The sequence below is a fragment of the Entelurus aequoreus genome, linkage group LG20, assembly GCF_033978785.1.
Source record: "Entelurus aequoreus isolate RoL-2023_Sb linkage group LG20, RoL_Eaeq_v1.1, whole genome shotgun sequence".
NCBI lineage: Eukaryota > Metazoa > Chordata > Actinopteri > Syngnathiformes > Syngnathidae > Entelurus > Entelurus aequoreus.
In genome coordinates, this window is record NC_084750.1 from 51,229,933 (window position 1) to 51,257,206 (window position 27,274).

The 27,274-nt window shown below is 40.7% G+C and overlaps 1 protein-coding gene across 1 annotated transcript; it reads right to left on the reverse strand.

Moving 5' to 3' along the window:
* Window positions 1-4,826: 4,826 nt before the first annotated feature.
* On the reverse strand, window positions 4,827-27,139 carry LOC133636359 (gastrula zinc finger protein XlCGF57.1-like). Its single transcript, XM_062030342.1, has 3 exons — window positions 26,990-27,139; window positions 20,126-20,380; window positions 4,827-6,857 (listed from the first exon to the last, which is right to left on the reverse strand). The coding sequence occupies exons 2-3, from the start codon at window positions 20,367-20,369 to the stop codon at window positions 5,425-5,427; spliced, it is 1,677 nt and encodes a 558-aa protein (XP_061886326.1). The 5' UTR covers window positions 20,370-20,380; window positions 26,990-27,139; the 3' UTR covers window positions 4,827-5,424.
* Between the last annotated feature and the right edge of the window lie 135 nt (window positions 27,140-27,274).

Genomic DNA, 27,274 nt, shown 5'->3' on the forward strand with positions numbered 1-27,274 from the left:
AGTATATCATTTCGACCACCGTGTTCAATGGAGAAGTCTGTTCTACAAAATTTACAGGCAATTTACCTTCCCCTTCGAACTGTCCTGGATGAACTGAAATTCTTGTTTCCATTCGTTTTGGAACTTGCAAGCGTATTTCTTTAACTTGCTCGTCACCATGTCTGTAATTTCCTCGTTCTTCTGCTTCGTCTCCTTGTTGTGTGCGCAGTTGTGCACTCTACTCTCTAAAAGCCCTAGATGTTATGACGTCATTGGGCAGGCAAGCTGTTTATATTGTGGGAAAGCGGACGTGAGAACAGAATGTCCCCACTCAGGTCCGCATTGAGCTGGAGGGGGCGTGGCCTCCAGCTCCGGCTGAATACCGGGAGTTTGTCGGGAGAAAATCTCTGCCGGGAGGTTATCGGGAGAGGCGCTGAATACCGGGAGTCTCCCGCTAAAAACGGGAGGGTTGGCAAGTATGATATATATATATATATATATATATATATATATATATATATATATATATATATATATATATATATATATATATATATATATATATATATATACAAACCCCGTTTCCATATGAGTTGGGAAATTGTGTTAGATGTAAATATAAACGGAATACAATGATTTGCAAATCATTTTCGAGCCATATTCAGTTGAATATGCTACAAAGACAACATATTTGATGTTCAAACTCATAAACATTTTTTTTTGTGCAAATAATCATTAACTTTAGAATTTGATGGCAGCAACACGTGACAAAGAAGTTGTGAAAGGTGGCAATAAATACTGATAAAGTTGAGGAATGCTCATCAAACACTTATTTGGAACATCCCACAGGTGAACAGGCTAATTGGGAACAGGTGGGTGCCATGATTGGGTATAAAAGTAGATTCCATGAAATGCTCAGTCATTCACAAACAAGGATGGGGCGAGGGTCACCACTTTGCGCGAGCAAATTGTTGAACAGTTTAAGAAAAAACTTTCTCAAGCAGCTATTGCAAGGAATTTAGGGTTTTCACCATCTACGCTCCGTAATATCATCAAAGGGTTCAGAGAATGTGGAGAAATCACTGCACGTAAGCAGCTAAGCCCGTGACCTTCCATCCCTCAGGCTGTACTGCATCAACAAGTGACATCAGTATGTAAAGGATATCACCACATGGGCTCAGGAACACTTCAGAAAGCCACTGTCAGTAACTACAGTTGGTTGCTACATCTACAAGTGCAAGTTAAAACTCTCCTATGCAAGGCAAAAAACGTTTATCAACAACACCCAGAAACGCCGTCGGCTTCGCTGGGCCTGAGCTCATCTAAGATGGACTGATACAAAGTGGAAAAGTGTTCTGTGGTCTGACGAGTCCACATTTCAAATGGTTTTTGGAAACTGTGGACGTCGTGTCCTCCGGACCAAAGAGGAAAAGAACCATCCGGATTGTTATAGGCGCAAAGTTGAAAAGCCAGCATGTGCGATGGTATGGGGGTGTTTTATTGGGACGGCGTGGCGAAGTTGGTAGAGTGGCTGTGCCAGCAATCTGAGTGTTGCTGGTTACTGGGGTTCAATTCCCACCTTCTACCTTCCTAGTCACGTCCGTTGTGTCCTTGGGCAAGACACTTCACCCTTTGCCTCTGATGGCTGCTGGTTAGCGCCTTGCATGGCAGCTCCCGCCATCAGTGTGTGAATGGGTAAATGTGGAAATACTGTCAAAGCGCTTTGAGTACCTTGAAGGTAGAAAAGCGCTATACAAGTATTTATCATTTATTAGTGCCCAAGACATGGGTAACTTACACATCTGTGAAGGCACCATTAATGCTGAAAGGTACATACAGCTTTTGGAGCAACATATGTTGCCATCCATGCAACGTTACCATGGACGCCCCTGCTTATTTCAGCAAGACAATGCCAAGCCACGTGTTACATCAACGTGGCTTCATAGTAAAAGAGTGCGGGTACTAGACTGGCCTGCCTGTAGTCCAGACCTGTCTCCCATTGAAAATGTGTGGCACCTAAAATAGCAGAAGGGAGACCCCCGGACTGTTGAACAACTTAAGCTGTACATCAAGCAAGAATGGGAAAGAATTCCACTTCAAAAATGTGTCTCCTCAGTTCCCAAACCTTTACTGAGTGTTGTTAAAAGGAAAGGCCATGTAACACAGTGGTGAACATGCCCTTTTCCAACTACTTTTGCACATGTTGCAGCCATGAAATTCTAAGTTAATTATTATTTGCAAAAAAATAAATAAAGTTTATGAGTTTGAACATCAAATATGTTGTCTTTGTAGCATATTCAACTGAATATGGCTTGAAAGGGATTTGCAAATCATTGTATTCCGTTTATATTTACATCTAACACAATTTCCCAACTCATATGGAAACGGGGTTTGTATATACCATACCAACTTTATTTATAAAGCCCCATTAAAAAGAAGCACAGTTGAAGAACAAAGGGCTGTACACCACAAAGAAATGGCAAAGCAAGGACTAAAAAATAAAACAGAAGTAAAATACACATTGAAAAAGCAAATACAAATTATCCTAAGAACAATTTGTTAGATAAAAAGCAATTAAAAAGTTAAAAAAGTTAAAAGCTAAAAACAGTTTAAAGTGTCATGCTGTGTTAAAAGCCAGTGAATAAAAATGGGTTTTAAGAAGGTTCTTAAAAGTAGCCAAAGAAGGGGCCTGTCTCACATGGAGAGGGAGATGCTTCCAGAGTTTGGGGCCCGCAACAGAGAAGGCTCTGTCCCCCCTGAGCTTGCACTTGGATTTGGGTACCTCCAGGATCAGCTGATCAGCTGACCTGAGGGAGCGGGTGGGGGCATAGAGGTGGAGCAGCTCAGAGAGGTAAGTTGGGGCAAGACCATGTAAGGATTTAAAACGAGTAAGATCCTTTTAAAATGGACTGTAAAAGACACAGTGGAGGGAGGCTAAACCAGGAGTAATGTGCTCTCTTTTTCTTGTTAGTTAAAAGTCTGCAGGTGCATTTTGGAGCAGCTGCAGATGTGAGAGGGAGGACTGACTAATTCCAAAATACAAAGCGTTACAGTAATCCAGCCCAGATGTGATAAAGACATGGATTACTGTCTCTAACTGTTGCCTAGAAAGAAGGTTTTTAACCTTGGCCAGCTGATGTAAATAAAAAAAGCTGGCTTTCACCACTGTGCCAATCTGACGCTCCAATTTAAGTCTGTCTGGCTTCTTTGTATTTGCATCACGCGTCTGCCACGTACGTTTGTTCTTGTCTCCTAGCCCCTGCTACTCGTCACAGTCTGTGCTAAGTGTTAGCCTTAGCTTCCGGTGCGCTTGGCACCTCAGCCAGTCGCTTTGTACCTGTTTTGTGTTGTGTTATAATTAAATCAAGTTGTTACCTGCAAGTCCTGTCCGGATTTGTCCTTTGCATCTTGCCCCGATCGTGACAATAGAGACCCAACAAATAGTTCATAAAGTCACACATTTTAAAATTGTATAAAAGACAAGTGTTCAAATGATGTATAAAGTAAATAATAATATGCTTCCTGAAGTGGTCCAGAAGATGTTTCAGATGTGAACCAGTACATATGTATGTCATATAAAGGAGCTAATCTATGGGATCATTAATACGGTAATTAGAAATACAAATATGTCACACTTCAATATTTCTAACACCTATAAAAAACACAATTATGAATAAGTCTAATATTGTACGGTGAATATATATACACACAAAATGTTTATTGTATGTAAAAGATGTCTTGTACTGTTTACTCTCACCTTTTCAGTCAAATTGTTCTGTTCAATGTTTAATAAAAGTACACAATGTTGCATATTAAAGGCCTACTGAAAGCCACTACTACCGACCACGCAGTCTGATAGTTTATATATCAATGATGAAATCTTAACATTGCAACACATGCCAATACGGCCGGGTTAACTTATAAAGTGACATTTTAAATTTCCCAAGAAACTTCCGGTTGAAAACGTCTATGTATGATGACGTATGCGCGTGACGTCAATGGTTGAAGTGGAAGTATTCGGACACCATTGAATCCAATACAAAAAGCTCTGTTTTCATCGCAAAATTCCACAGTATTTTGGACATCTGTGTTGGTGAATCTTTTGCAATTTGTTTAATGAACAATGAAGACTGCAAAGAAGAAAGCTGTAGGTGGGATCGGTGTATTAGCGGCTGGCTGCAGCAACACAACCAGGGAGACTTTGAGTTGGATAGCAGACGCGCTATCCGACGCTAGCCGCCGACCGCATCGATGATCGGGTGAAGTCCTTCGTTGCGCCGTCGATCGCTGGAACGCAGGTGAGCACGGGTGTTGATGAGCAGATGAGGGCTGGCATAGGTGGATAGCTAATGTTTTTAGCATAGCTCTGTCCAGGTCCCGTAGCTAAGTTAGCTTCAATGGCGTCGTTAGCAACAGCATTGCTAGGCTTCGCCAGGCAGTACAGTATTAACCGTGTGGTTACAGGTCCAGTGTTTGGTAGTATTGTTGATCTTCTGTCTATCCTTCCAGTCAGGGGCTTATTTCGTCTGTTTCTATATGCAGTTAAGCATGATGCTATCACGTTAGCTCCGTAGCTAAAGTGCTTCACCGATATATTGTCGTGGAGATAAAAGTCACTGTGAATGTCCATTTTGCGTTCTCAAATCTAATTTTCAAGAGGATATAGTATCCCAGGTGGTTTAAAATACAAATCTGTGATCCACAATAGAAAAAGGAGTGTGTGGAATCCAATGAGCCTATGGTCAGAGCGAAAAAAGATACGTCCTGCACTGCACTCTAGTCCTTCACTCTCACGTTCCTCATCCACAAATCTTTCATCCTGGCTCAAATTAATGGGGTAATCGTCGCTTTCTCGGTCCGAATCGCTCTCGCTGCTAGTGTAAACAATGGGGAAATGTGAGGAGCCCTTCAACCTGCGACGTCACGCTACTTCCGGTACAGGCAAGGCTTTTTTTTATCAGCGACCAAAAGTTGCGAACTTTATCGTCAATGTTCTCTACTAAATCCTTTCAGCAAAAATATGGCAATATCGCAAAATGATCAAGTATGACACACAGAATGGATCTGCTATTCCGGTTTAAATAAGAAATTTCATTTCAGTAGGCCTTTAATGCATGTACTTGACTGAAAAACGCACTAATATAAAATGTCTAATTTATAAATATAGAAGCATGTTAACACGATAGTTACACAAACAACAATGTCGCACATGTTATATGTGCTGATGTTGTTAGAAAGTCAACATTAAAGTCTTGACAGTTTATTTCAAATCCTGCATCTTCATTTGCTGCTGCTGTTCTCACCAGCACACTTGTGTTTCTTACACTGCTACTTAGAAGACAATCTTTCACCACACACACTGCAACTCAACACTTTCTCTCCTGGGTGTCTTCTCATGTGTGCTACAAGTTTTGATCGTTCACAAAAGCTTCTGTTGCAGATTGATTAGGAAAGTGATTTTTCTCCAGTGTGTGTTCTAGTGTGTCTTTTCAAATTCTGACTTTCTGTAAAACCTTTACCACAGGTTGAACAGGAAAAAGGTTTTTCACCAGTGTGTGTTCTCATGTGTACTTTCAAATTGTTACTTTGTACAAAACCTTTATCACAGAATGAACAGATAAAAGGCTTTTCTTCAGTGTGTATGCTCATGTGTACTTTCAAATATCGACTGTCTGTAAAACCTTTACCACAGGTTGAACAGGAAAAAGGTTTTTCACCAGTGTGTGTTCTCATGTGTACTTTCAAAAATTTACTTTGTGTAAAACCTTTACCACAGTTTGAACAGGAAAAGGGTTTTTCACCAGTGTGTGTTCTCATGTGTGCTTTCAAATGTTGACTTTGTGTAAAACCTTTACCACAGGTTGAACAGGAAAAAGGTTTTTCACCTGTGTGTATTCTCATGTGTACTTTCAAATATTGACTTTGTGTAAAACCTTTACCACAGGTTAAACAGGAAAAGGGTGTTTCACCAGTGTGTGCTCTCATGTGTACTTTCAAATGTTCCTTCCTTGAAAAAGATAAGCCACAGATTGAACAAGAAAAAGGTTTTTCACCAGTGTGTGTTCTCATGTGTTCTTTCAAACATTGACTTTGTGTAAATCCTTTACCACAGGTTAAACAGGAAAAAGGTGTTTCACCAGTGTGTGTTGTCATGTGTACTTTCAATTTGTGACTTTGTGTAAAACCTTTACCACAGGTTACACAGGAAAAAGGTTTTTCACCAGTGTGTGTTCTCAAGTGTACTTTCAATGTGTGACTTTCTAAAAAACCTTTACCACAGATTGAACAGATAAAAGGTTTTTCTCCAGTGTGTGTTCTCATGTGTCTTTTCAGATACCAATGGCTTTTAAAGGTTTTGTCACAGTGAGAACATGTGAAGTGAGTGTTGTCAGTGTGACATGTCTTATCATGTTTAGAGTGTTCATCATCAGTGTCAGGAGAGTGTGACGTTGTGTCCTCACTATCTGATAGTGGAGCTAAGATCTTGTCTGCTTGTGATCCTCCACAGTGGTCTCCATCACCTTCTGTTGTCATGTGTTGTGTTGAGCTGCTGCTTGGAGGCTCCGCCTCTCTCTTATCCTCACTCTCACCTTTGACCTCATCATCTTCACTCTTCACAGGGACACCAGTCACTGGGAACTCCACCAGTCCTTCAATATGATCTCCCTCCTGACTGATGCTGTGTTCTTCCTCTTCCTCTTTAATGTGGGGGGTCAGTGAGTCTTCGTCTTCCTTTTTACAGGGAAGGGTCTGTGTCAAAGAGGAAAAGAAGATGCCAGAGGGTCCGTGGTGTCTGGTCTTCCTCTTTGGTGGATCCTCCTTCAACATCCTGAAGCTACTCTCCTGTTTTTCAGGCAGAAGTTGTTCTTCACAGACGTCTGCAGGACACGAAATGACAAACATGCTTGAAAAATGTCCAGATTTGCTGAGTCACATGAGGCATTCAGTAAGTTCACATGTACTTCAAATAACAAGTTAATGTACGAATTGGCCTGAAAACAAACACACTGCTCTTTACAACATTATTCACAGGAAAAGAAGACCACTTTTTACAAGGGGTGGGCAATATGGCCTAAAATCTGTATTGCCATAAATGTTCTTCTGCCTGAGGTATGATGTATAAAGTTGGAGAAAAGATTAGGTCGTTTACAGTGTAAATCTGTATTCCGTATTGTTAGCTCTGCTGTGGCGCTATCTTGTGGTCGAGTTCGCTCACTGCGAGTGCTGTGGGTTGAAAGTGCATTTCCTTTTGCTACGTGCCATAAACCCAAAGTATGGTTTCTTCATTTATCTCGCCAAGCAACGTTTGTAAGTGTAACCGGGGATTTCCACTGGATGTGGAACGGCGGCACCACGGTGACAGACTCGTTCCGTTTTTTGTTTTCAAGTCAATGTGTCAGTTTCCACCGCCTGGCTTCTATATTTAGTGGTCGCCACAACAAGGCGGTTCAATTGAGCTAAAATCTGCTCGTGTAGGACAAGAAGTCACGCATATACACAAAATAAATGATCTAGTTTACTTTCAAAATAGAATATTCTGTTTAAGGCGGATGGTAATCTACACTTTGAAAAGTCCTAATGGACATGAAGTCCACTTGTCAAAAGGTTGTCAGACCTAATTTTACCTCCTGACACAAATGGACAAAGACATGCTGATTCTAAAAGGCCCAAAATTAAAGAATCATATAACAGGCATATCCCGGGCAGCTATATGGAGGCCTGTACTACAGCATTGTATTAAAATGACTAGTTCCATCTCCAACATGAAAGTGAGTGTCACCAACACTACTGCACACAGGAAAAGGTGTGGAGGAGAATTGCAAGTAGTCGAAACAAAGATTGTGAATGACTGACAAGAGGCTCACTTTGTTCATGTAAGTCTGCTGTGGAATAAACATGCTCAGGTGCTGAGAGCGATGCACAGAGTGAAACCTCTTAGTCCAGTTTAAAATCCAGAGACCAAGAAGGAAACACACGGACATAGCAATGTATTGATGACGGCAAGAATTAAGTTATTAGGTTTATTTTCATTTATATCGGACCCGGCCTACGATTACATGAATATTTTAATGCCTCTGGACATCATATTTAATGGTGTTTAATACCATTTAAGGCCTTAATTTATGCAAAGTCCATTCAATGCCTTTAATGATTTTAATGACCCACAGAAACCCTCTTAAATTTAAAAAAATGTGGTCCGATCGATACAAAAATTGACAGTAACAATATCAAGTATAATATCAGTATAAGGTCAATAGTGGTTTCATCAATTGTTTGTATTATATATATTTTGATGATTTTGTGATTGTTTACAGGAAATAAGTCTTTGGACACAGGAAGACTTTAAGGGCATAAACCAAATTATTGTATTCAAAGCCATCCTGTCTTTTTTCTTATTCAGGTTATTCAAGTCATGCAACCACATGCTACTTGGATAGCTTGCACTTGCACCCACTATAGTCTCTATAGCTTAGGCGCTGATCTACATTTCTGCCAGTGGATGCTCGGACGGGCAGTAAATCCGTCCTCTGCGCTGGATGGACGCTTTTCTGCTTGCTCTCGCTTGCTCTCGCTTCTGCTTGCATTTTTTGCTACTATCTGCTGCTATTTTCTTACACAAAGAGCAACAGCTCTTGGATACTTACCAAACCAGTGGGACTATATTTTCTTTTAGATAACAGAGGCATTTTTCAATATTTTTACGACGTCCTCAACACTACGCGAGGAGGCCTACCATTCAAGATAAGCCTGAGCCCGAGCCTGTGCTACAGTGCTAAAGGTAATCAGCATAAGATGCCTCCTTTCTCTACGGAAGATTACCACAAACTGCTAAAGAAGATTTTACTGTTGGAAATAAAAATGAATCGGTTGGAAGTGAATTTAGAAGTGAATGGACAATGTGGCTACAACACCACTCTAGCACTCCTGTCGACTGAAAACACTGGACAGCACCATGCTACAACCCAGCTAACTAGCAACAATGAAGCTACGAAGAAACGGGAGGTCCCTGTAGAGGGTAATAAATCTACCAGTGAAAATCCTCCCTGGAACACACTTGGTGCAAAGCCAAAGAGAAGACCACCTCCCTGCGACAAGGGAGAATGGATATCTGGCAGGACCCAGCGCCCCGATATCTCTGATCTGACCGGCTGGCCTGCGCTACCATCTTCAGCCAGGCATACTGCGTCATCAACTCCACTGCCACGTAGGACACAGCAGCGGACAGCTGAGAAGAGGAGAACTACCAATAAACCTCCCCAGCAAGCAAGTGTCCAACTAAAGAACAGGTTTGCCCCACTGTTGATGGACAATGGATCCCCCTCTGATTGCCTGAATAACCCACCATCACCACGCAGAAGGGTAAGACCTGCTAACTTTACACCACAGAGAAAGCTAACGAGAGCTCCTGAAAATCTGATTGTGGGGGACTTTTCTGTAAAAGATATGAAAAGCAATAATAACACCAAAGTACTCTGCTTTCCGAAGGATATGGTATCTGACATGGAAAAAAGAATCCTGGAAATTGTCGCTGCACACCCAAATGTGAAAAATATCATCCTGCACATTGGTTTTAATGACATTGTAAAACAACAATCAAGAGAGCTGAAAGAGCACTTCAATAAACTCTTTGAAACAGTCAGCGCTGTGAATGCTGACGTTTTTATCAGTGGTCCTCTACCCCCAATCAGGAGAGGAGCTGAGAGATTCAGTAGACTTTACTCGCTGAATGAGTGGCTATCAAGTGCACTTCTTGCTCGTTCAATGCATTTTATTGACAATTTTAGCTTTTTCTGGGACCGCAGGCATCTTTTTAAGGCAGACGGACTTTGCCTGAATAAGATGGGAGTAAAGCTATTCATGAACAACATGTTTCACTTCCTGCATCTTGCATCTATCACCACTGCCAAGGACAAGAGACAAGAGGAGCCACCGAGGAAGGAAGACACAACACAGCCTATCAGGAACGTCGAAGGAGGACCGCCACTGCAAAAGGAGAACGTCGACCATGAGATACACCAGAGCAAAGAGGAGAGGTGTCTATCCTCCTCTACCGCCCCTCCCTCCATTCTGAATGCATGTGAAGATCCCTCCCCCACATCCCCCAAGCCATCCACGTCTCCATCTTTCTCCCTCCCTCAAGTAGACCTTTCTCCCCCCTTCTCCCCCTTGGAGTTCCGGGAGCTACCCCCACTCACGCCCCACCCTACTCAGATTTTTACCCCCCTAGATCATCGCTCACCTCCACCACCCCCTCCACGAAGGCGTGCTCCACAACCCCCCAGCCATACTTCACCTTTCTCACGCCAACCCCTTACACGCCCTCAACGTCCACCTTCAGTAGTTCGTCCCAGCTCTGACGCTGCTCACTCCCCCTCCCCCTTACGGCAAACCCCGCCTCGCCCTGACAGCAGTCCTGAATATTTCTGATACAGAAAAGGGTTCAGCAGTAGACCACATTATCAGCTGGGCCCAAGGTTGCCTACATCAAATCATGGCACCTTCTACATCCCTGTTGTGACTACCAAGAGAGTAAACATTGGGAAACTTAGCCACCCTGCTAACCTAAACAATCTCATTCCTATTATCTCCAAATCAAAGCCAACATCGAAGCCTGTCAATAACACCATCAGGATGGGTCTGCTCAATGTCAGGTCTCTGAATAGCAAATCATTATTAGTCAATGATTTTATTAGCACTTCTAAACTTGACTTTATGTTTTTAACTGAAACATGGCTGGAACAAAATAACAGTGCAAGCATTCTGATCGAGACAGCACCCCCCAACTATAACTTCATTGATATATGTAGATCGGGGAAAAGAGGTGGAGGGGTTGCTGCTATATTTAAAAACATGTTTCAGGGGAAACAGATGTCACTCGGTGAGTTTACATCATTTGAATACCTGTGTGCTGTGTTGAAATGCTCTCCCAAAATTCTCTTGTTAATTATCTACAGGCCACCTAAATATTCTGCAAATTTTTTTGATGATTTTACTGAACTATTGTCTAGCATCTCCACTGACTTTGACTGCCTGGTTATAACTGGTGATTTTAATTTTCATATTGACGATTTAAATGACAAGGGCGCAAAAGAACTTTTTACTATTTTAGACACATTTGAACTGTCTCAACATGTGAAAGAGGCTACACATTATAAGGGACACACCCTGGACCTGATTATCACAAAAGGTCTCAATGTTTCTGATGTTCTTGTGATTGATCCTTCATTGTCTGATCATTTCTGTGTTTTCTTTAATATTTCTGTAATTCCGGACACACAAACAGAATCAAAGAATGTCAAAAAGCGGTACATAAATGAACATGCTAATGTCCTCTTTAAAAACGCCATCTCCTCACTACCACCTCTAAACCCATGTCATGCTGATGATCTTGTAAGCAACTTTAATTCCAAAATTGTGAATATCATAGATATCATTGCACCTGTTACAGTTAAAACGATTTCTGGCAAGCAAAAGGCACCCTGGAGAAAATCTGCTGCTGTAACAGCCCAGAGAAGAGAGTGCAGGAAGGCTGAACGAATCTGGCGGAATACAAAACTTCATATTCACCATGACATCTATAAAGAGAGCCTCCAGGCCTACAATTTAGTCTTAAAAAGTGCTAGAGAAACATTCTTCTCCAATATCATAAACAGCAACACAAATAAGGCCAAAACCCTATTCACAATCGTTGACAGACTGACTAAACCCCCAACACAAATACCAGCCGAACTCCATTCCACGCAGAAATGCAATGACTTTGCATTCTTCTATACTGATAAAATTGAAGGCATCAGACGCACCATCAATATCTCAAGTAAAAAAGTTGGATCACCACCCCATTTAGGCAAAAGTAACACAGCAATGATGGCAAGCTTTAATGCCATAGACTCTAAAACTCTAGTGGAAACGGTGACAGCTCTAAAGTCATCCACCTGCTGCCTTGATGTTTTACCTACCAACTTCTTTAAGAATGTTTTTGACTGCCTATCAACAGACATCTTGCAAATAGTTAATAATTCTATTAAATCGGGCAATTTCCCGAAGGCTTTCAAAACTGCAGTCATTAAACCTCTTCTAAAAAAGCAGAGCCTAGATGCCTCTGTTATCAACAACTACAGACCAATTTCAAATCTACCATTCATAAGTAAAATAATTGAGAAAGTTGTCCTCCAACAACTAAATCACTTCTTGGCTTCTACTGGCTGCCACAACAACTTCCAGTCAGGATTTCGACCTCTTCATAGCACAGAGACGGCCCTTCTTAAAGTTATAAATGACATCCGTCTAAACACAGACTCTGGCAAAACTTCAGTATTAATGCTTTTGGACCTCAGTGCTGCATTTGACACTGTCGACCACTCAATACTTTTGGACAGGTTGGAAAACTGGGTGGGGATCTCAGGCACAGTTTTAAGCTGGTTCAAGTCATATCTACAAGATAGGAACTATTTTGTTTCCATTGGTGACTTTGTATCAGAACCAACCAACGTAACGTGTGGAGTCCCCCAAGGTTCAATCTTGGGGCCGACTTTATTTAACATCTATATGCTCCCACTAGGACAAATCATGCAAAATAATAACATTGACCATCATTGCTATGCCGATGACACCCAAATCTATGTAGCGCTATCACCAAATGACTATCGCCCCATAGATCTTCTGTGCCAGTGCATTGAGCAAGTCAAACACTGGATGTGCCAAAATTTCCTACAACTAAATGAAGATAAAACTGAGATAATTGTTTTTGGTGCTAAAAAAGAAAGGTTTAAAGTCATCCAACACCTTCAATCACTGTCCCTGAAAACCTCAAATAAAGCCAGAAATCTTGGGGTTATTTTAGATTCTGATTTACATTTCGACAGTCACATCAAATCAGTAACAAAATCGGCCTACTATCACCTCAAAAATGTAAAAAGACTTAGAGGGCTCATGTCAGCTCAAGACTTAGAAAAACTTGTACATGCCTTTATTACCAGTAGGCTAGACTATTGTAATGGTCTCCTTGCAGGTCTTCCCAAAAAAACTGTCAGGCAGCTACAGCTTGTTCAGAACGCTGCTGCTAGAGTTCTAACAAAGACCAAAAAATGTGAGCACATTACACCAATTCTTAAATCCTTACATTGGCTCCCTGTACATCAGAGAATAGATTTCAAAATCCTCCTGCTCACATATAAATCACTACATGGTCTAGGGCCCAAGTATATCACTGATATGCTCCCACTATATACGCCCTCTAGATCACTAAGATCTTCTGAGACCAATCTGTTAGCGGTTCCAAGAGTAAACTCAAATCAAGGGAGATCATCATTCAGTCACTATGCAACACATAGCTGGAATAAACTTCCTGAAGATGTCAGACTCTCCCCAACTCTCACTACTTTTAAAACTAGACTGAAGACTTTTATGTTCACCTTAGCTTTCAGCTAAATCTTTTAATCTTTTAACTTTTAACGTCTGCACTGTTTTTATTTTTATTGTCTGCATTTTAATTTTGCTTTTATTTTCTTTCATTTCACTTTGTTGTCTGTGAAGCACTTTGAGTCTGCCTTGTGTATGAAAAGCGCTATACAAATAAAGTTGCCTTGCCTTGCCTTGCCTTGCCTAAATCTGACGCTACTTTTCTGAGCATGCGCGGTTTTTGCTTGGTGGTGACTCACCACTAGTTTCACATTTCAAATGCAGTATTAAAGGCACTACCTAATCCACTTTTTATTTTTGATATAATGAAAACTGTTCTTATTGTTTTATTTTTGATGCTAAGAATATAGTTTTATTTTAACTTTCTCATATTAATTTTGAAATAATTGTATATATATATATATATATGTATATATATATATATATATATATATATGTGTGTGTGTGTGTTTTCATCTCAAACATGTTATGATGGCAAAATGAACATTGATTACTATTATGCATGCAAAGAATGCAATGAACTGTATTGCATTCTTAAAATGTTAAACTGTTGTCGTCATTATTAAGTGGTTTGTCTTTTTTATATTGTTTATGTATTGTTGGCAGGTTGAAAACAGCTAAGCGGATTTGCGTGGAGAAACCACCATTTAAACAGCAACGTATAATAATCATCAAAAACGCATCAGAGACAAGAACTTTTTTATGTGATCACACCACACAGCACATAGGGCTGTGAGCGCACCTGTTTTTATTAGCACACACAAATTGTGTGTGCAGCTGTGCATGTCAGCCTTCAATAATGAAAACAGGTGTTTAGGAAATAAAAGACAATTAGGACAAACGCAATAATAGAGGGCACATCTTAACATGTATAATTAAACCTTAATTAAGCAAAAATATTGCTCCGGCCCGGCTGCACCAAATGATAATATAAATCCATTTAATCAAGTCAAAATACAAATAAGGCAACAAGAGAAGTATCCCACACTTCTCTTTTGTAAAGTAAATTTGTACAGCCGATATCGGCATCTCCATCAACAAAATGGTTTGCCTGAGAAGCTGGACCGGACAAAATATATATATATATTTTTTTAAGCAAAAATATCCATCCATCCGGCGGAGGAAACTCATTTCGGCCGCTTGTACCCGTGATCTTGTCCTTTCGGTCATAAACCAAAGTTAATGACCATAGGTGAGGATGGGAACGTAGATCGACCGGTAAATTGAGAGCTTTGCCTTCCGGCTCAGCTCCTTCTTCACCACAACGGATCGCTACAGCGTCCGCATTACTGAAGACGCAGCACCAATCCACCTGTCGATCTCACGATCCACTCTTCCCTCACTCGTTAGCAAGACTCCTAGGTACTTGAACTCCTCCACTTGGGGCAAGATCTCCTCCCCAACCTGGAGATGGAACTCCACCCTTTCCCGGGCGAGAACCATGGACTCGGACTTGGAGGTGCTGATTCTCATCCCAGTCGCTTCACACTCGGCTGCGAACCGATCCAGTGAGAGCTGAAGATCCTGGCCAGATGAAGCCATCAGGACCACATCATCTGCAAAAAGCAGAGACCTAATCCTGCAGCCGCCAAACCGGATCCCCTCAACGCCCTGACTGCGCCTAGAAATTCTGCCCATAAAAGTTATGAACAGAATCGGTGACAAAGAGCAGCCTTGGCGGAGTCCAACCCTCACTGGAAACGTGTCCGACTTACTGCCAGCAATGCGGACCAAGCTCTAACACTGATCATACAGGGAGCGGACCGCCACAATCAGACAGTCCGATACCCCATACTCTCTGAGCACTCCCCACAGGACTTCCCGAGGGACACGGTCAAATGCCTTCTCCAAGTCCACAAAGCACATGTAGACTGGTTGGGCAAACTCCCATGCACCCTCAAGGACCCTGCCGAGAGTATAGAGCTGGTCTATCATTCCACGACCAGGACGAAAACCACACTGTTCCTCCGGAATCCGAGGTTCAACTATCCGGAGTAGCCTCCTCTCCAGTACACCTGAATAGACCTTACCGGGAAGGCTGAGGAGTGTGATCCCACGATAGTTGGAACACACCCTCCGGTTCCCCTTCTTAAAGAGAGGAACCACCACCCCGGTCTGCCAATCCAGAGGTACTGCCCCGATGTCCATGCAATGTTTCAGAGTCTTGTCAACCAAGACAGCCCCACAGCATCCAGAGCCTTAAGGAACTCTGGGCGGATCTTATCCACCCCCGGGGCCTTGCCACCGAGGAACTTTTTAACTACCTCTGCAACCTTAGCCCCAGAAATAGGAGAGCCCACCACAGATACCCCAGGCACTGCTTCCTCATAGGAAGATGTATTGGTGGGATTGAGGAGGTCTTCGAAGTATTCCCTCCACCGATCCACAACAGCCGCAGTAGAGGACATGGACTAAACATATCCACATATATATGGTATATCGTGACATGGACTAAACATATCCACATATATATGGTGTATCGTGACATGGCCTAAACATATCCACATATATATGGTGTATCGTGACATGGACTAAACATATCCACATATATATGGTGTATCATGACATGGACTAAACATATCCACATATATATGGTGTATCGTGACATGGACTAAACATATCCACATATATATGGTGTATCGTGACATGGCCTAAACATATCCACATATATATGGTGTATCGTGACATGGACTAAACATATCCACATATATATGGTGTATCGTGACATGGACTAAACATATCCACATATATATGGTGTATCGTGACATGGACTAAACCAGGGGTCACCAACGCGGTGCCCGCGGGCACCAGGTCGCCCGTAAGGACCAGATGAGTCGCCCGTGGGCCTGCTCTAAAAAAATAAATAAATATATAAATAAATAAATAATTTTTTTTTTTTTTTTTTTAATTAAATCTACATAGAAAAAACACAAGATACACTTTCAATCAGTGCATCAACCCAAACAACCTCCCCCATGCACACTCATCCACACCCACTCACACAAAAGGGGTTATTTCTTTCTGCTACCAATATTCTGGTTCCCACAACATAGACAACACATCTGCAAGGGACACAGTCCCTGAAGCACACATGATTGTATAGGCTGCTGGTCCACTAACATTTTCATTAATTACTATTTTTTATGTAATTATTTTTATATTGTTTTACTTTCTTTTTTATCCAAGAAAATGTTTTTTATTTATTTATCTTATTTTATTTTATTTTTAAAAAAAGGCCCTTATCTTCAACAGACCAGGTTGTCAATGAAATTAGATTTCTTTAAAGGGTTTTTTAAACCAGGCCCAGTCCAGATAATGTCCAAGTCGGACTCAGCAACACACACCTTCATTCATGTACACAGAAAAAAATTAGGGAACACAACAGATTGCATATAATTTATAAACAAAATTACATTTTCAAAATGAGCATTCATGTACAGTCCAGGTCACTCAAATTAGGGGAACACAACAACAGATATCATATAATCTATAAACATAATTATACTTTCAAAATAAGTCTTTGAGGACTTCTCATCTTTGTTTTAATGTTTTTTGGCATCATTATCGTTTTCAACCATGTAACTTTCTAAAGTTAGAAAATACTGAATACATGTTTTAAAGAAAGTAATACTAAGTGAATATCTGTTTTTGGCCTTAAAAATAAACATTTTACCGAGTACTATAATTAAATTGACTAAATCATGATTGTCAATGAACTCTCCTAAAATAACAGAAACCACATTAAGCTTCATAAACAAACCAATCCTTAAACACATTTTTTCAACTTCCACCCAAAACAAAGACACAATATGACAATACCAAAACAAATGCAGGGTGGATTCAGTCTCCTGACAACAAAATCGGCAATCATCTGACTCTCTCATATTCCATAATTTTAACATTTTCCCTGTGGGTAAGAAGTTATAAATAATTTTAATTTGAAAATAACGATTTTGCACATCGATAGTGGTTTTATAGATTAGTTTGAATATGGCATCCCATGGCAACGGGCAGTCAAAAAAGTCCTCCCATTTTCCATTTGTGTTGTATGAGGCAGCCTTCAAAGATTTCTTTATTAAATAAAAAAAATATATTTTTCTATTTATTTTAGTTCCTTTTTGCCAACTAGAATTTTTTATTAGAGGTTTACAAACTAATAATTTAGTAGTTCCATAATTAATTATTTGTTTCCATCTTTTCCCAATTACTCCAGTTAGTTGATAAAATGAAAAGCTTGAGCAAGCATCACCATACATAGTTCTAAATTCATCATACTTCATAATTTTACCATTCTCATTGATAATATCATTGACAAAAATGATTCCTCTTTCAAACATATTTTTCCAAAAGAAAGGCTTTCCATCTATTACAATATTAGAGTTCATCCATATTAACTGCTGCAAAATATCGTCTCTTTTTTCTGGCACATAAAATTGAAAACACCACTATGAGTGGATTGTTTCCTTTATGAACCCCGCCATGTTTCCCAGCAGACTCTCTGGGAGGGGATCACTTGTAAAAAAGGATACAATTTCTTTTGATACAGTACATGTTTTTTGTCCAACAGGACATTTGTGTACCACTCAATGTTTAAATACATCTTTGGAACAATTGATGCTTTTAAAGACAGACACATAGCTTCAATGTTGAGAAGTTTCAGGCCCCCATATTCATACTCTTTGTACAAAACCTTTCTTTTAATCTTTTCTGGTTTGCCGTTCCAGACAAAATCGAAGACCCTCCGATCATAAATCTTAAAAAAGTTTTGTGATGGAGCTGGTAATGACAAAAACTAATAAATAAATTGAGGAATAATTAACGAGTTGGCAATAGACATTTTACCATACAAGGTTAGGGATTTCCCTTTCCATAATTTCATAATTTTGTCCAGCTTTCTTAGTCGATTATCATAATTTACTGAGCCTAGATCTTCCAGATTTTCTGGGACAACAACACCAAGTATGTTAACTGGTCCATCTGTCCACAAAACAGGCACTTTGCATTCCATTCGAAAGGACGTTCCCTTTAGATTTCCGATCCTTAACATTTTACATTTATCATAATTAAGCTTAAGGCCAGATTGCTGTGAAAATATGTCCAAAAGATTAAGAAGGTTCCGCAAACAATGAGGAAAAATCTTATCTTTGTGAATCAGCCTTTTCTGACATGAACTTCATCAAGAACAAACACAGAACACGCCTCACTGATGCACATCTGCAAGACTCACTCAGAGTTGCAGTGTCAAGTTACACACCAGAGTACAACACACTAGTTAACAGCATGCAATGCCAGGCTTCCCACTAACTGACAAAGAAACAGATAACAGATTTGGTGTCCAGTTCAAAGTGTGACATGATTTAAAAATTTGAGAGTTTACTTTTGTATTTTACATGAGTTATTATTTGTACGAACATGGTGCAAAGTAATTCATGATTTGTTAAAAAATGTTAGTGGCTAGCTAGTTAAAATGGGATATTGTGATTTCACAAGACTGTCTTAGAAGTCATCATTTGAAAATGTTCAATTTGAAAAATGTGCACTTAGAGAAAATATAAAAATAAAGTGTTGCATATTGATATGTATCTGTTTCTATATATATTTATTGTGAGAAATCATTAAGATGATCAGTGTTTCCACAAAGATAAATATCATTAATTATTAATAATAACAGAGTTAAAGGTAAATTGAGCAAATTGGCTACTTCTGGCAATTTATTTAAGTGTGTATCTAACTGGTAGCCCTTCGCATTAATCAGTACCCAAGAAGTAGCTCTTGGTTTCAAAAAGGTTGGTGACCCCTGGACTAAACAAATCCACATATATATGGTGTATCGTGACATGGCCTAAACATATCCACATATATATGGTGTATTGTGACATGGCCTAAACATATCCACATATATATGGTGTATTGTGACATGGCCTAAACATATCCACATATATATTTCCTTGCCCGTATGTGGGCTCTGTACCGAGGATGTCGTTGTGGCTTGTACAGCCCTTTGAGACACTTGTGATTTAGGGCTATATAAATAAACATTGATTGATTGATTGATTGATATGGTGTATCGTGACATGGCCTAAACACATCCACATATATATGGTGTATCGTGACATGGCCTAAACATATCCACATATATATGGTGTATTGTGACATGGCCTAAACATATCCACATATATATTTCCTTGCCCGTATGTGGGCTCTGTACCGAGGATGTCGTTGTGGCTTGTACAGCCCTTTGAGACACTTGTGATTTAGGGCTATATAAATAAACATTGATTGATTGATTGATTGATATGGTGTATCGTGACATGGCCTAAACACATCCACATATATATGGTGTATCGTGACATGGACTAAACACATCCACATATATATGGTGTATCGTGACATGGCCTAAACATATCCACATATATATGGTGTATCGTGACATGGACTAAACATATCCACATATTAATAAAAGGCCATATCGCCCAGCCCTAGTTAGAATGTGATTTTTATTCTATTTTTTTAATATATCCACCATCATGTCTTTTATAATGATTGTGAACGACAGAAAAATTCCCCAAAAAGTGCAGTTCCCCTCTAAATTGCAATGATTAGATTTAAGACTTGAAGTGTATGAGCATGAAGTGATGAAGCCTACTTGGATGAGTCTTCTAAGACAAAGTGAACAGTCCAGTTGTGATGGATTGAATGCCCTGAGAATAAAATGATATGTGCTTACTTGGACTGTGATGAAGCTGTGAGGACTCAGGTGCTTTGTCTTCATGCTCTTCAGTCTTCACAGAGACAACAGTCAGTGGAAACTTGCTGACATCATCCTCCTCCTGCCCTACAACACACTCTCCCTCCTGAGTAACCCAGAGATCCTCCTCTTCCTCTTTAATGTAAGGGGGTCGTGGATCCTCCTGCCTCAAGGAGGAGCCCCCCTGCTGCTGAAGGGCATGTTCTTCTTGACGAGCATTCATCTGTTGGACGTCTGCAAGACAACACAAACAAACTTCAGCTCAGATGTGTCAAATATTTTTTTAGTCTATCAAATATAATATTTTCCAAGTGGACTGAGAGACTTTGCGGTGATGTTCTTCTACACATGGAATAATCATAGTTTATTGATTATTAAGAATTGTGTATATGATCTTGTTTTCTACATTTACAGTAATTATTGATAAAAAGTAACAGCTTTTTAGAACATACAGAAAATCTCCTGCTTGGATTTTAAAGGCCTACTGAAATGAAATGTTTTTATTCAAACGGGGATAGCAGATCCATTCTATGTGTCATACTTGATCATTTCGCGATATTGCCATATTTTTGCTGAAAGGATTTAGTAGAGAACATTGACGATAAAGTTCGCAACTTTTGGTCGCTGATAAAATAAGCCTTGCCTGTACCAGAAGTAGCGTGACGTCGCAGGTTGAAGGGCTCCTCACATTTCCCCATTGTTTACACCAGCAGCGAGAGCGATTCGGACCGAGAAAGCGACGATTACCCCATTAATTTGAGCGAGGATGAAAGATTTGTGGATGAGGAACGTGAGAGTGAAGGACTAGAGTGCAGTGCAGGACATATCTTTCTTCGCTATGACTGTAACTTAGGTACAAGGGTTCATTGGATTCCACACTTTCTCCTTTTTCTATTGTATATCACGGATTTGTATTTTAAACCACCTGGGATACTATATCCTCTTGAAAATGAAGTGAATTAGTGAAGTGAATTACATTTATATAGCGCTTTTTCTCAAGTGACTCAAAGCGCTTTACATAGTGAAACCCAATATCTAAGTTACATTCAAACCAGTGTGGGTGGCACTGGGAGCAGGTGGGTAAAGTGTCTTGCCCAAGGACACAACGGCAGTGACTAGGATGGCGGAAGCGGGGATCGAACCTGCAACCCTCAAGTTGCTGGCACGGCCGCTCTACCAACCGAGCTATACCGCCCGAGAGTCGAGAACGCGAAATGGACATTCACAGTGACTTTTATCCCCACGACAATACATTGGCGAAGCACTTTAGCTACGGCGCTAACGTGATAGCATCGTGCTTAAATGCAGATAGAAACAAAATAAATAAGCCCCTGACTGGAAGGATAGACAGAAGATCAACAATACTACTATCAGGAGACACCGAACCAAACACTGGACCTGTAACCACACGGTTAATGCTGTGCCGCCTGTCGAAGCCTAGCCATGCAGTTGCTAACGACGCCATTGAAGCTAACTTAGCTACGGGACCTCGTCAGAGCTATGCTAAAAACATTAGCTCTCCACCTACGCCAGCCAGCCCTCATCTGCTCATCAACACCCGTGCTCACCTGCGTTCCAGCGATCGACGGCGCAATGAAGGACTTCACCCGATCATCGATGCGGTCGGCGGCTAGCGTCGAAAAGCGCGTCTGCTATCCAAATCAAAGTCCTCCTGGTTGTGTTGCTGCAGCCAGCCGCTAATACACCGATCCCACCTACAGCTTTCTTCTTTGCAGTCTCCATTGTTAATCGAACAAATTGCAAAAGATTCACCAACACAGATGTCCAGAATACTGTGGAATGTTGCGAAGAAAACAGAGCTTTTTGTATTGGATACAATGTGTACTAATACTTCCGCTTCAACAATTGACGTCACGCGCAAACGTCATCATACATAGACGTTTTCAAGCGGAAGTGTGGCGGGAAATGTAAAATGTCACTTTATAAGTTAACCCGGCCGTATTGGCATGTGTTGCAATGTTAAGATTTCATCATTGATATATAAACTATCAGACTGCGTGGTCGCTAGTAGTGGCTTTCAGTAGGCCTTTAATACCGTCATGACTGTAAAGGCTTAGTGGCCACATGCGTGGACATCACCTTTTATTTCCACTATTGTGTACACTACTGAATTGGGGTCTTATGGCCGCTTATGTGGACACTTATACTGCCATCTGGTGGTGTCAGAAGAGTATAACATACAACGGAATTTGGAGGGAAAAAAAGTGTAAAAATAAGAATTAGCATGTCACTAAATATGAAGTATACGTTTGTGTACTTATGGACTAAGTACATCATATCAAAAGATGATTCTTAGTTTTTATTCTAATTCGGGTCCAATAAGCCCAAATAGCAAAGAGAAATAAAAAAAGCATGTAAACAAACAGCTTGGACCTTAAGAGGTTGAGTCAGTCTGCACGTATATAAGTTTCATTGTGCTGCAGCATCAAGTGCCGCCAACTCGCTCCTCCCACTACCAACCTACCAGCCAACCTTGACGTGCACCTCCAAAATAGTCTGAGCTCACGTCAATGGTGACCAGGACTGCAGAGCTGTGATTAGTTGGCTTTACTTTTACATGCAATATCCTCTCCTCGTTCTTCCTTCTGTGAAGGCAACATTTTGAACCCAACAGAAAACAAACAGAAGTGCAGCAAGTGTGGCCGTGCGATTGTATGTTGGTTAAACCTCACTCACACCTTAAGAAATGCGCTGGCGGGAGAATATATACCGGTATACACTATATTGCCAAAAGTATTTGGCCACCCATCCAAATGATGACAATCAGGTGTCCTAATCACTTATAAAATCAAGCACTTACGCATGGAGACTGTTTCTACAAACATTTGTGAAAGAATGGGCCGCTCTCAGTGATTTCCAGTGAAAGAGTTTTTTTTTTTTTCATAAACAAATACAATCATGTGTGCTTACGGACTGTATCCTTGCAGACTGTATTGATCTATATTGATATATAATGTATATATTGTGTTTTTTATGTTGATTTAATAAAAAAAATAAAACATTTTTAAAAAATAAAATAATTTCTTGCGCGGCCCGGTACCAATCAGTCCCGGTGGTTGGAGACCACTGGTGTAAAGCACGTCGCCACTGGACTCTAGAGCAGCGGAGACACCTTCTCTGGACTGATGAATCACACTTTTTCATCTGGCAATCTGATGGACCAGTCTGGGTTTGGAGGTTGCCAGGAGAACGCTACATTTCCGACTGCATTGTGCTGAGTGTGACATTTGGTGGAGAAGGAATTATGGTGTGGGGTTGGTTTTTCAGGAGTTGGGCTTGGCCCCTTAGTTCCAGTGAAAGGAACTTTGAATGCTCCAGGATACCAAAACATTTTGGACAATTCCATGGGATGGCACTTCAAGTTCATATGTGAGTAAAGGCAGATGGCCAAATACTTCTGGCAATATAGTGCATGTATATAATTTTTTTTTTGGAGAATATTTGGGTACCTCATGCTTCGATTACAAACAAAATATTGATGCATATTCAATTTTGTGTACAGTATATTAAAGCCATTTTTAATATTTAACATTTATTTAATTAAATATTTATTTTTGTCTGACTGAATAAGCATTAATCACTTACAATTGTGCAAATAGTGTATTCGTAATAACAAGCATCAGTTTTAGGGATGTCCGATAATATCGGACTGCCGATATTATCGGCCGATAAATGCTTTAAAATGTAATATCGGAAATTATCGGTTTCAAAATTATCGGTATCGGTTTCAAAAAGTAAAATGTATGACTTTTTAAAAGGCCGCTGTGTACACGGACGTAGGGAGAAGTACAGAGCGCCAATAAACCTTAAAGACACTGCCTTTGCGTGCCGGCCCAGTCACATAATATCTACGGCTTTTCACACACACAAGTGAATGCAAGGCATACTTGGTCAACTGCCATACAGGTCACACTGAGGGTTGCCGTATAAACAACTTTAACACTGTTACAAATATGCGCCACACTGTGAACCCACACCAAACAAGAATGACAAACACATTTTGGGAGAACAACCGCACCGTAACACAACATAAACACAACAGAACAAATACCAAGAACCCCTTGCAGCACTAACTCTTCCGGGACGCTACAATATACACCCCCTGCTACCCCCTACCCCCACCACCTCAACCCAACCCCGCCCACCTCAACCTCCTCATGCTCTCTCAGGGAGAGCATGTCCCAAATTCCAAGCTGCTGTTTTGAGGCATGTTAAAAAAAATAATGCACTTTGTGACTTCAATAATAAATATGGCAGTGCCATGTTGGCATTTTTTTCCATAACTTGAGTTGATTTATTTTGGAAAACCTTGTTACATTGTTTAATGCATCCAGCGGGGCATCACAACAAAATTAGGCATAATAATGTGTTCATTTCACGACTGTATATATCGGTATCGGTAATTAAGAGTTGGACAATATCGGAATATCGGCAAAAAAGCCATTATCGGACATCTCTAATCAGTTGATTTAATTTCCATATGTCCGCCCGAATGCAGCTGAGATCGGCTCCAGCACCCCCCCGCAACCCCAAAAAGGGACAAGTGGTAGGAAATATATGGATGGATGCTATCAAGGTAATAGAAGTACGTGCAAACAACATAATTTGTATTTATTGCTAATAAAGTTAGCACCGACACAAAGTAGACTGCTGCAATGTATGTGTAATACATTATATTACACTGTCATAATCCTGTAAAGCGTCTTTGAGTGCACTGAAAAGCGCTATACCAAATAAAATGTATTATTATTATTATTATACCATGTGACTTATTCCAGACTTAAATTACGAGACGTTCGTTCCTTTCTAGTAACAAATATTTAATGATGTTAAGCGTGACTGTAATATACAGTAAAAAAAACAGTTCAAATATTTAAATAAGTCAATATAATTCTCATAGAGAACATATAATATATCAAGTTCGCTGACGATACCACAGTGGTCGGGCTCATCTCCAGGGGTGACGAGGCTGCCTACAGGGAGGAGGTCCTGAAGCCTGAAGACCAGAGAGATCATCGTCGACTTCAGGAGGAGCAGCACCGACTCTGCCCCCCTCTACATCAACGGCGAGCGTGTGGAGAGGCTCCACACCAATGTTCCCTCTAATTGTTCATGTGTGTGAGCAAACACAAAAACTCCCTGAGCATTCAGTGGAGCACATGTGAGCAACATCACACGTGGCAATACCAGCAGCACACCTGTCTCAAACCAATCTTTTATAATAACACTCAAATGACAGGAGTCATTTTCATGAGATTATTTTGGAATATTAGTGATTTGGCCCACTTGTAATGAAAATAAAAGACATCTTGTTTTTCATAAGCTATGGATTAGTGTTGTACAATATGTCTGGCTGGGGGTCCTGCTTTGGAAATCATTTGTACCCCTTTCAGAGATCACATTTAGTTGCCCTTAAACATCCTCATGTTGCACAATGAAATGTAAGCATAGGATGAAGTGTGCATTCCTGTAACTTTCTCTAGTAACAGCATTCCATGATTAATATCAATAAATTAACATTAATAATAAATGACAGTAGAATAAGCACACGTATGACTGAGGAGTCATAGTGTAACTTTGTGTGGTGTTTGAGTTGTCCGACTTTTTGTGTGGCCATAAACGCACCAGTGGCTTAGTGCTATGCGTGTTGGTGACAGATGACAAGTTGGTTTTGGCCTGGTTTGTACGGCAGATAGTTTTTCGAGATATAAGTTTTTTACTCATGTTTTTGGTGTGGTTATGGCCGAATATAAACAGTTTTGCTCAATAAAGTGATCGATATAATTCCTGTCCTCGAAGCATCTCGATAGACGTTACAATAATTGAACGGTGTTGACGAACACTGTCACTCAGAGTTGCATTGCAAAATTACACAGAATAAATGTGTTTATTTTGTTTACAATTCAGATGGGATTTGATTTGTTGCGCGGCATATATTTGTTGTGTGCAGAGGACGCTTGAGCAGTGCGCAATTGCGCAGGCGCGCACCTTAGAGGGAACGTTGGTCCACACCTTCAGGTACTTTGGAGTCCACATCTCTAACGACTTTTCCTGGACAGTCAACACCAAAGCAATCATCAAGAAGGCTCAGCAGCGGCTACACTTCCTGAGAGTCCTCGGGAAGTACAACCTAAAGCCTGACCTGCTGCTGACCTTCTACCGCTCGTCCATCGAGAGCCTGCTGACCTACTGTATTACAGTATGGTACGGCAGCTGCACTGCAGCAGACAGGGAGAGGCTGCAAAGAGTGGTCAAGACGGCTCAGAAGATCATCGGCCGCCCTCTCCCCTCTCTGATGGACATCTACACCTCCCGCTGCCTCAACAGAGCCAGTGCCATCATCAAGGACAGCACCCAACCTGGCTCTGACCTGTTCCACCTGCTGCCCTCTGGGAAGTGCTACAGGTGCATTAAAACCAGGACAAACAGGCTAAAGAACAGCTTCTTCCCCAGGGCCATAACCACCCTGAACGGACTGCCCCATTGTCCCCCATAACTGCCTTCTCTTCGGTGCAATAACCCATTCCACCAACCACCCTGGTTTTTTTTTTCATGTAGATATTCATGTATATTTTGCACTTCTATATTTTAATATATTTACACATTGTTTTCTTGCATGCACAGATCGCACTGTAATGGAATGGCCTCAATCTCGTTACCCTGCGTAATGACAATCAAGCTGATTCTGATAAAATACACTCCTCAAAAAAACGCTCGCATTTGCTACAAAGGCCTGCTAGCGGGCTAACGCTAGCACGTTAGCTTCGAACAACATATCAGGTAAATAAGATAAATAATATACAAATATGTCATTTATATTACCTCATAAGCCGCATGTACAAGAGAGGAGTGGAATATATTCTTCCTATTGTTACACCAGCAACTCTTAAATGGGACTTCTTTTGTTCTGTGGCTGGGCGAAGGAAGTGTGCACCACTCACTATTGTCCCAGTGAAACACGTGTTTGGACAACATTGGTTCCGCGGTTGAGAACACCTCGATGACGTCACACAGGAGGAAGAACAAAACAAGATGGCGTCTGACGGAGAATACGTTGTTTTGGTTATTATGGTTTCTTGTTCTTCATTACAACGTCCATGTGCACAT

What these genes read in the sequence shown, in the direction of transcription:
- LOC133636359 (XM_062030342.1), bottom strand. Translation starts at nt 20,369, where the DNA reads ATGAATGCTCGTCAAGAAGAACATGCCCTTCAGCAGCAGGGGGGCTCC. An exon ending in ACAGCTTCATCACAGTCCAA is followed by an intron (nt 6,858 to 20,125) that starts GTAAGCACATAT and finishes CGTGTCCTGCAG; the next exon opens with ACGTCTGTGAAGAACAACTT.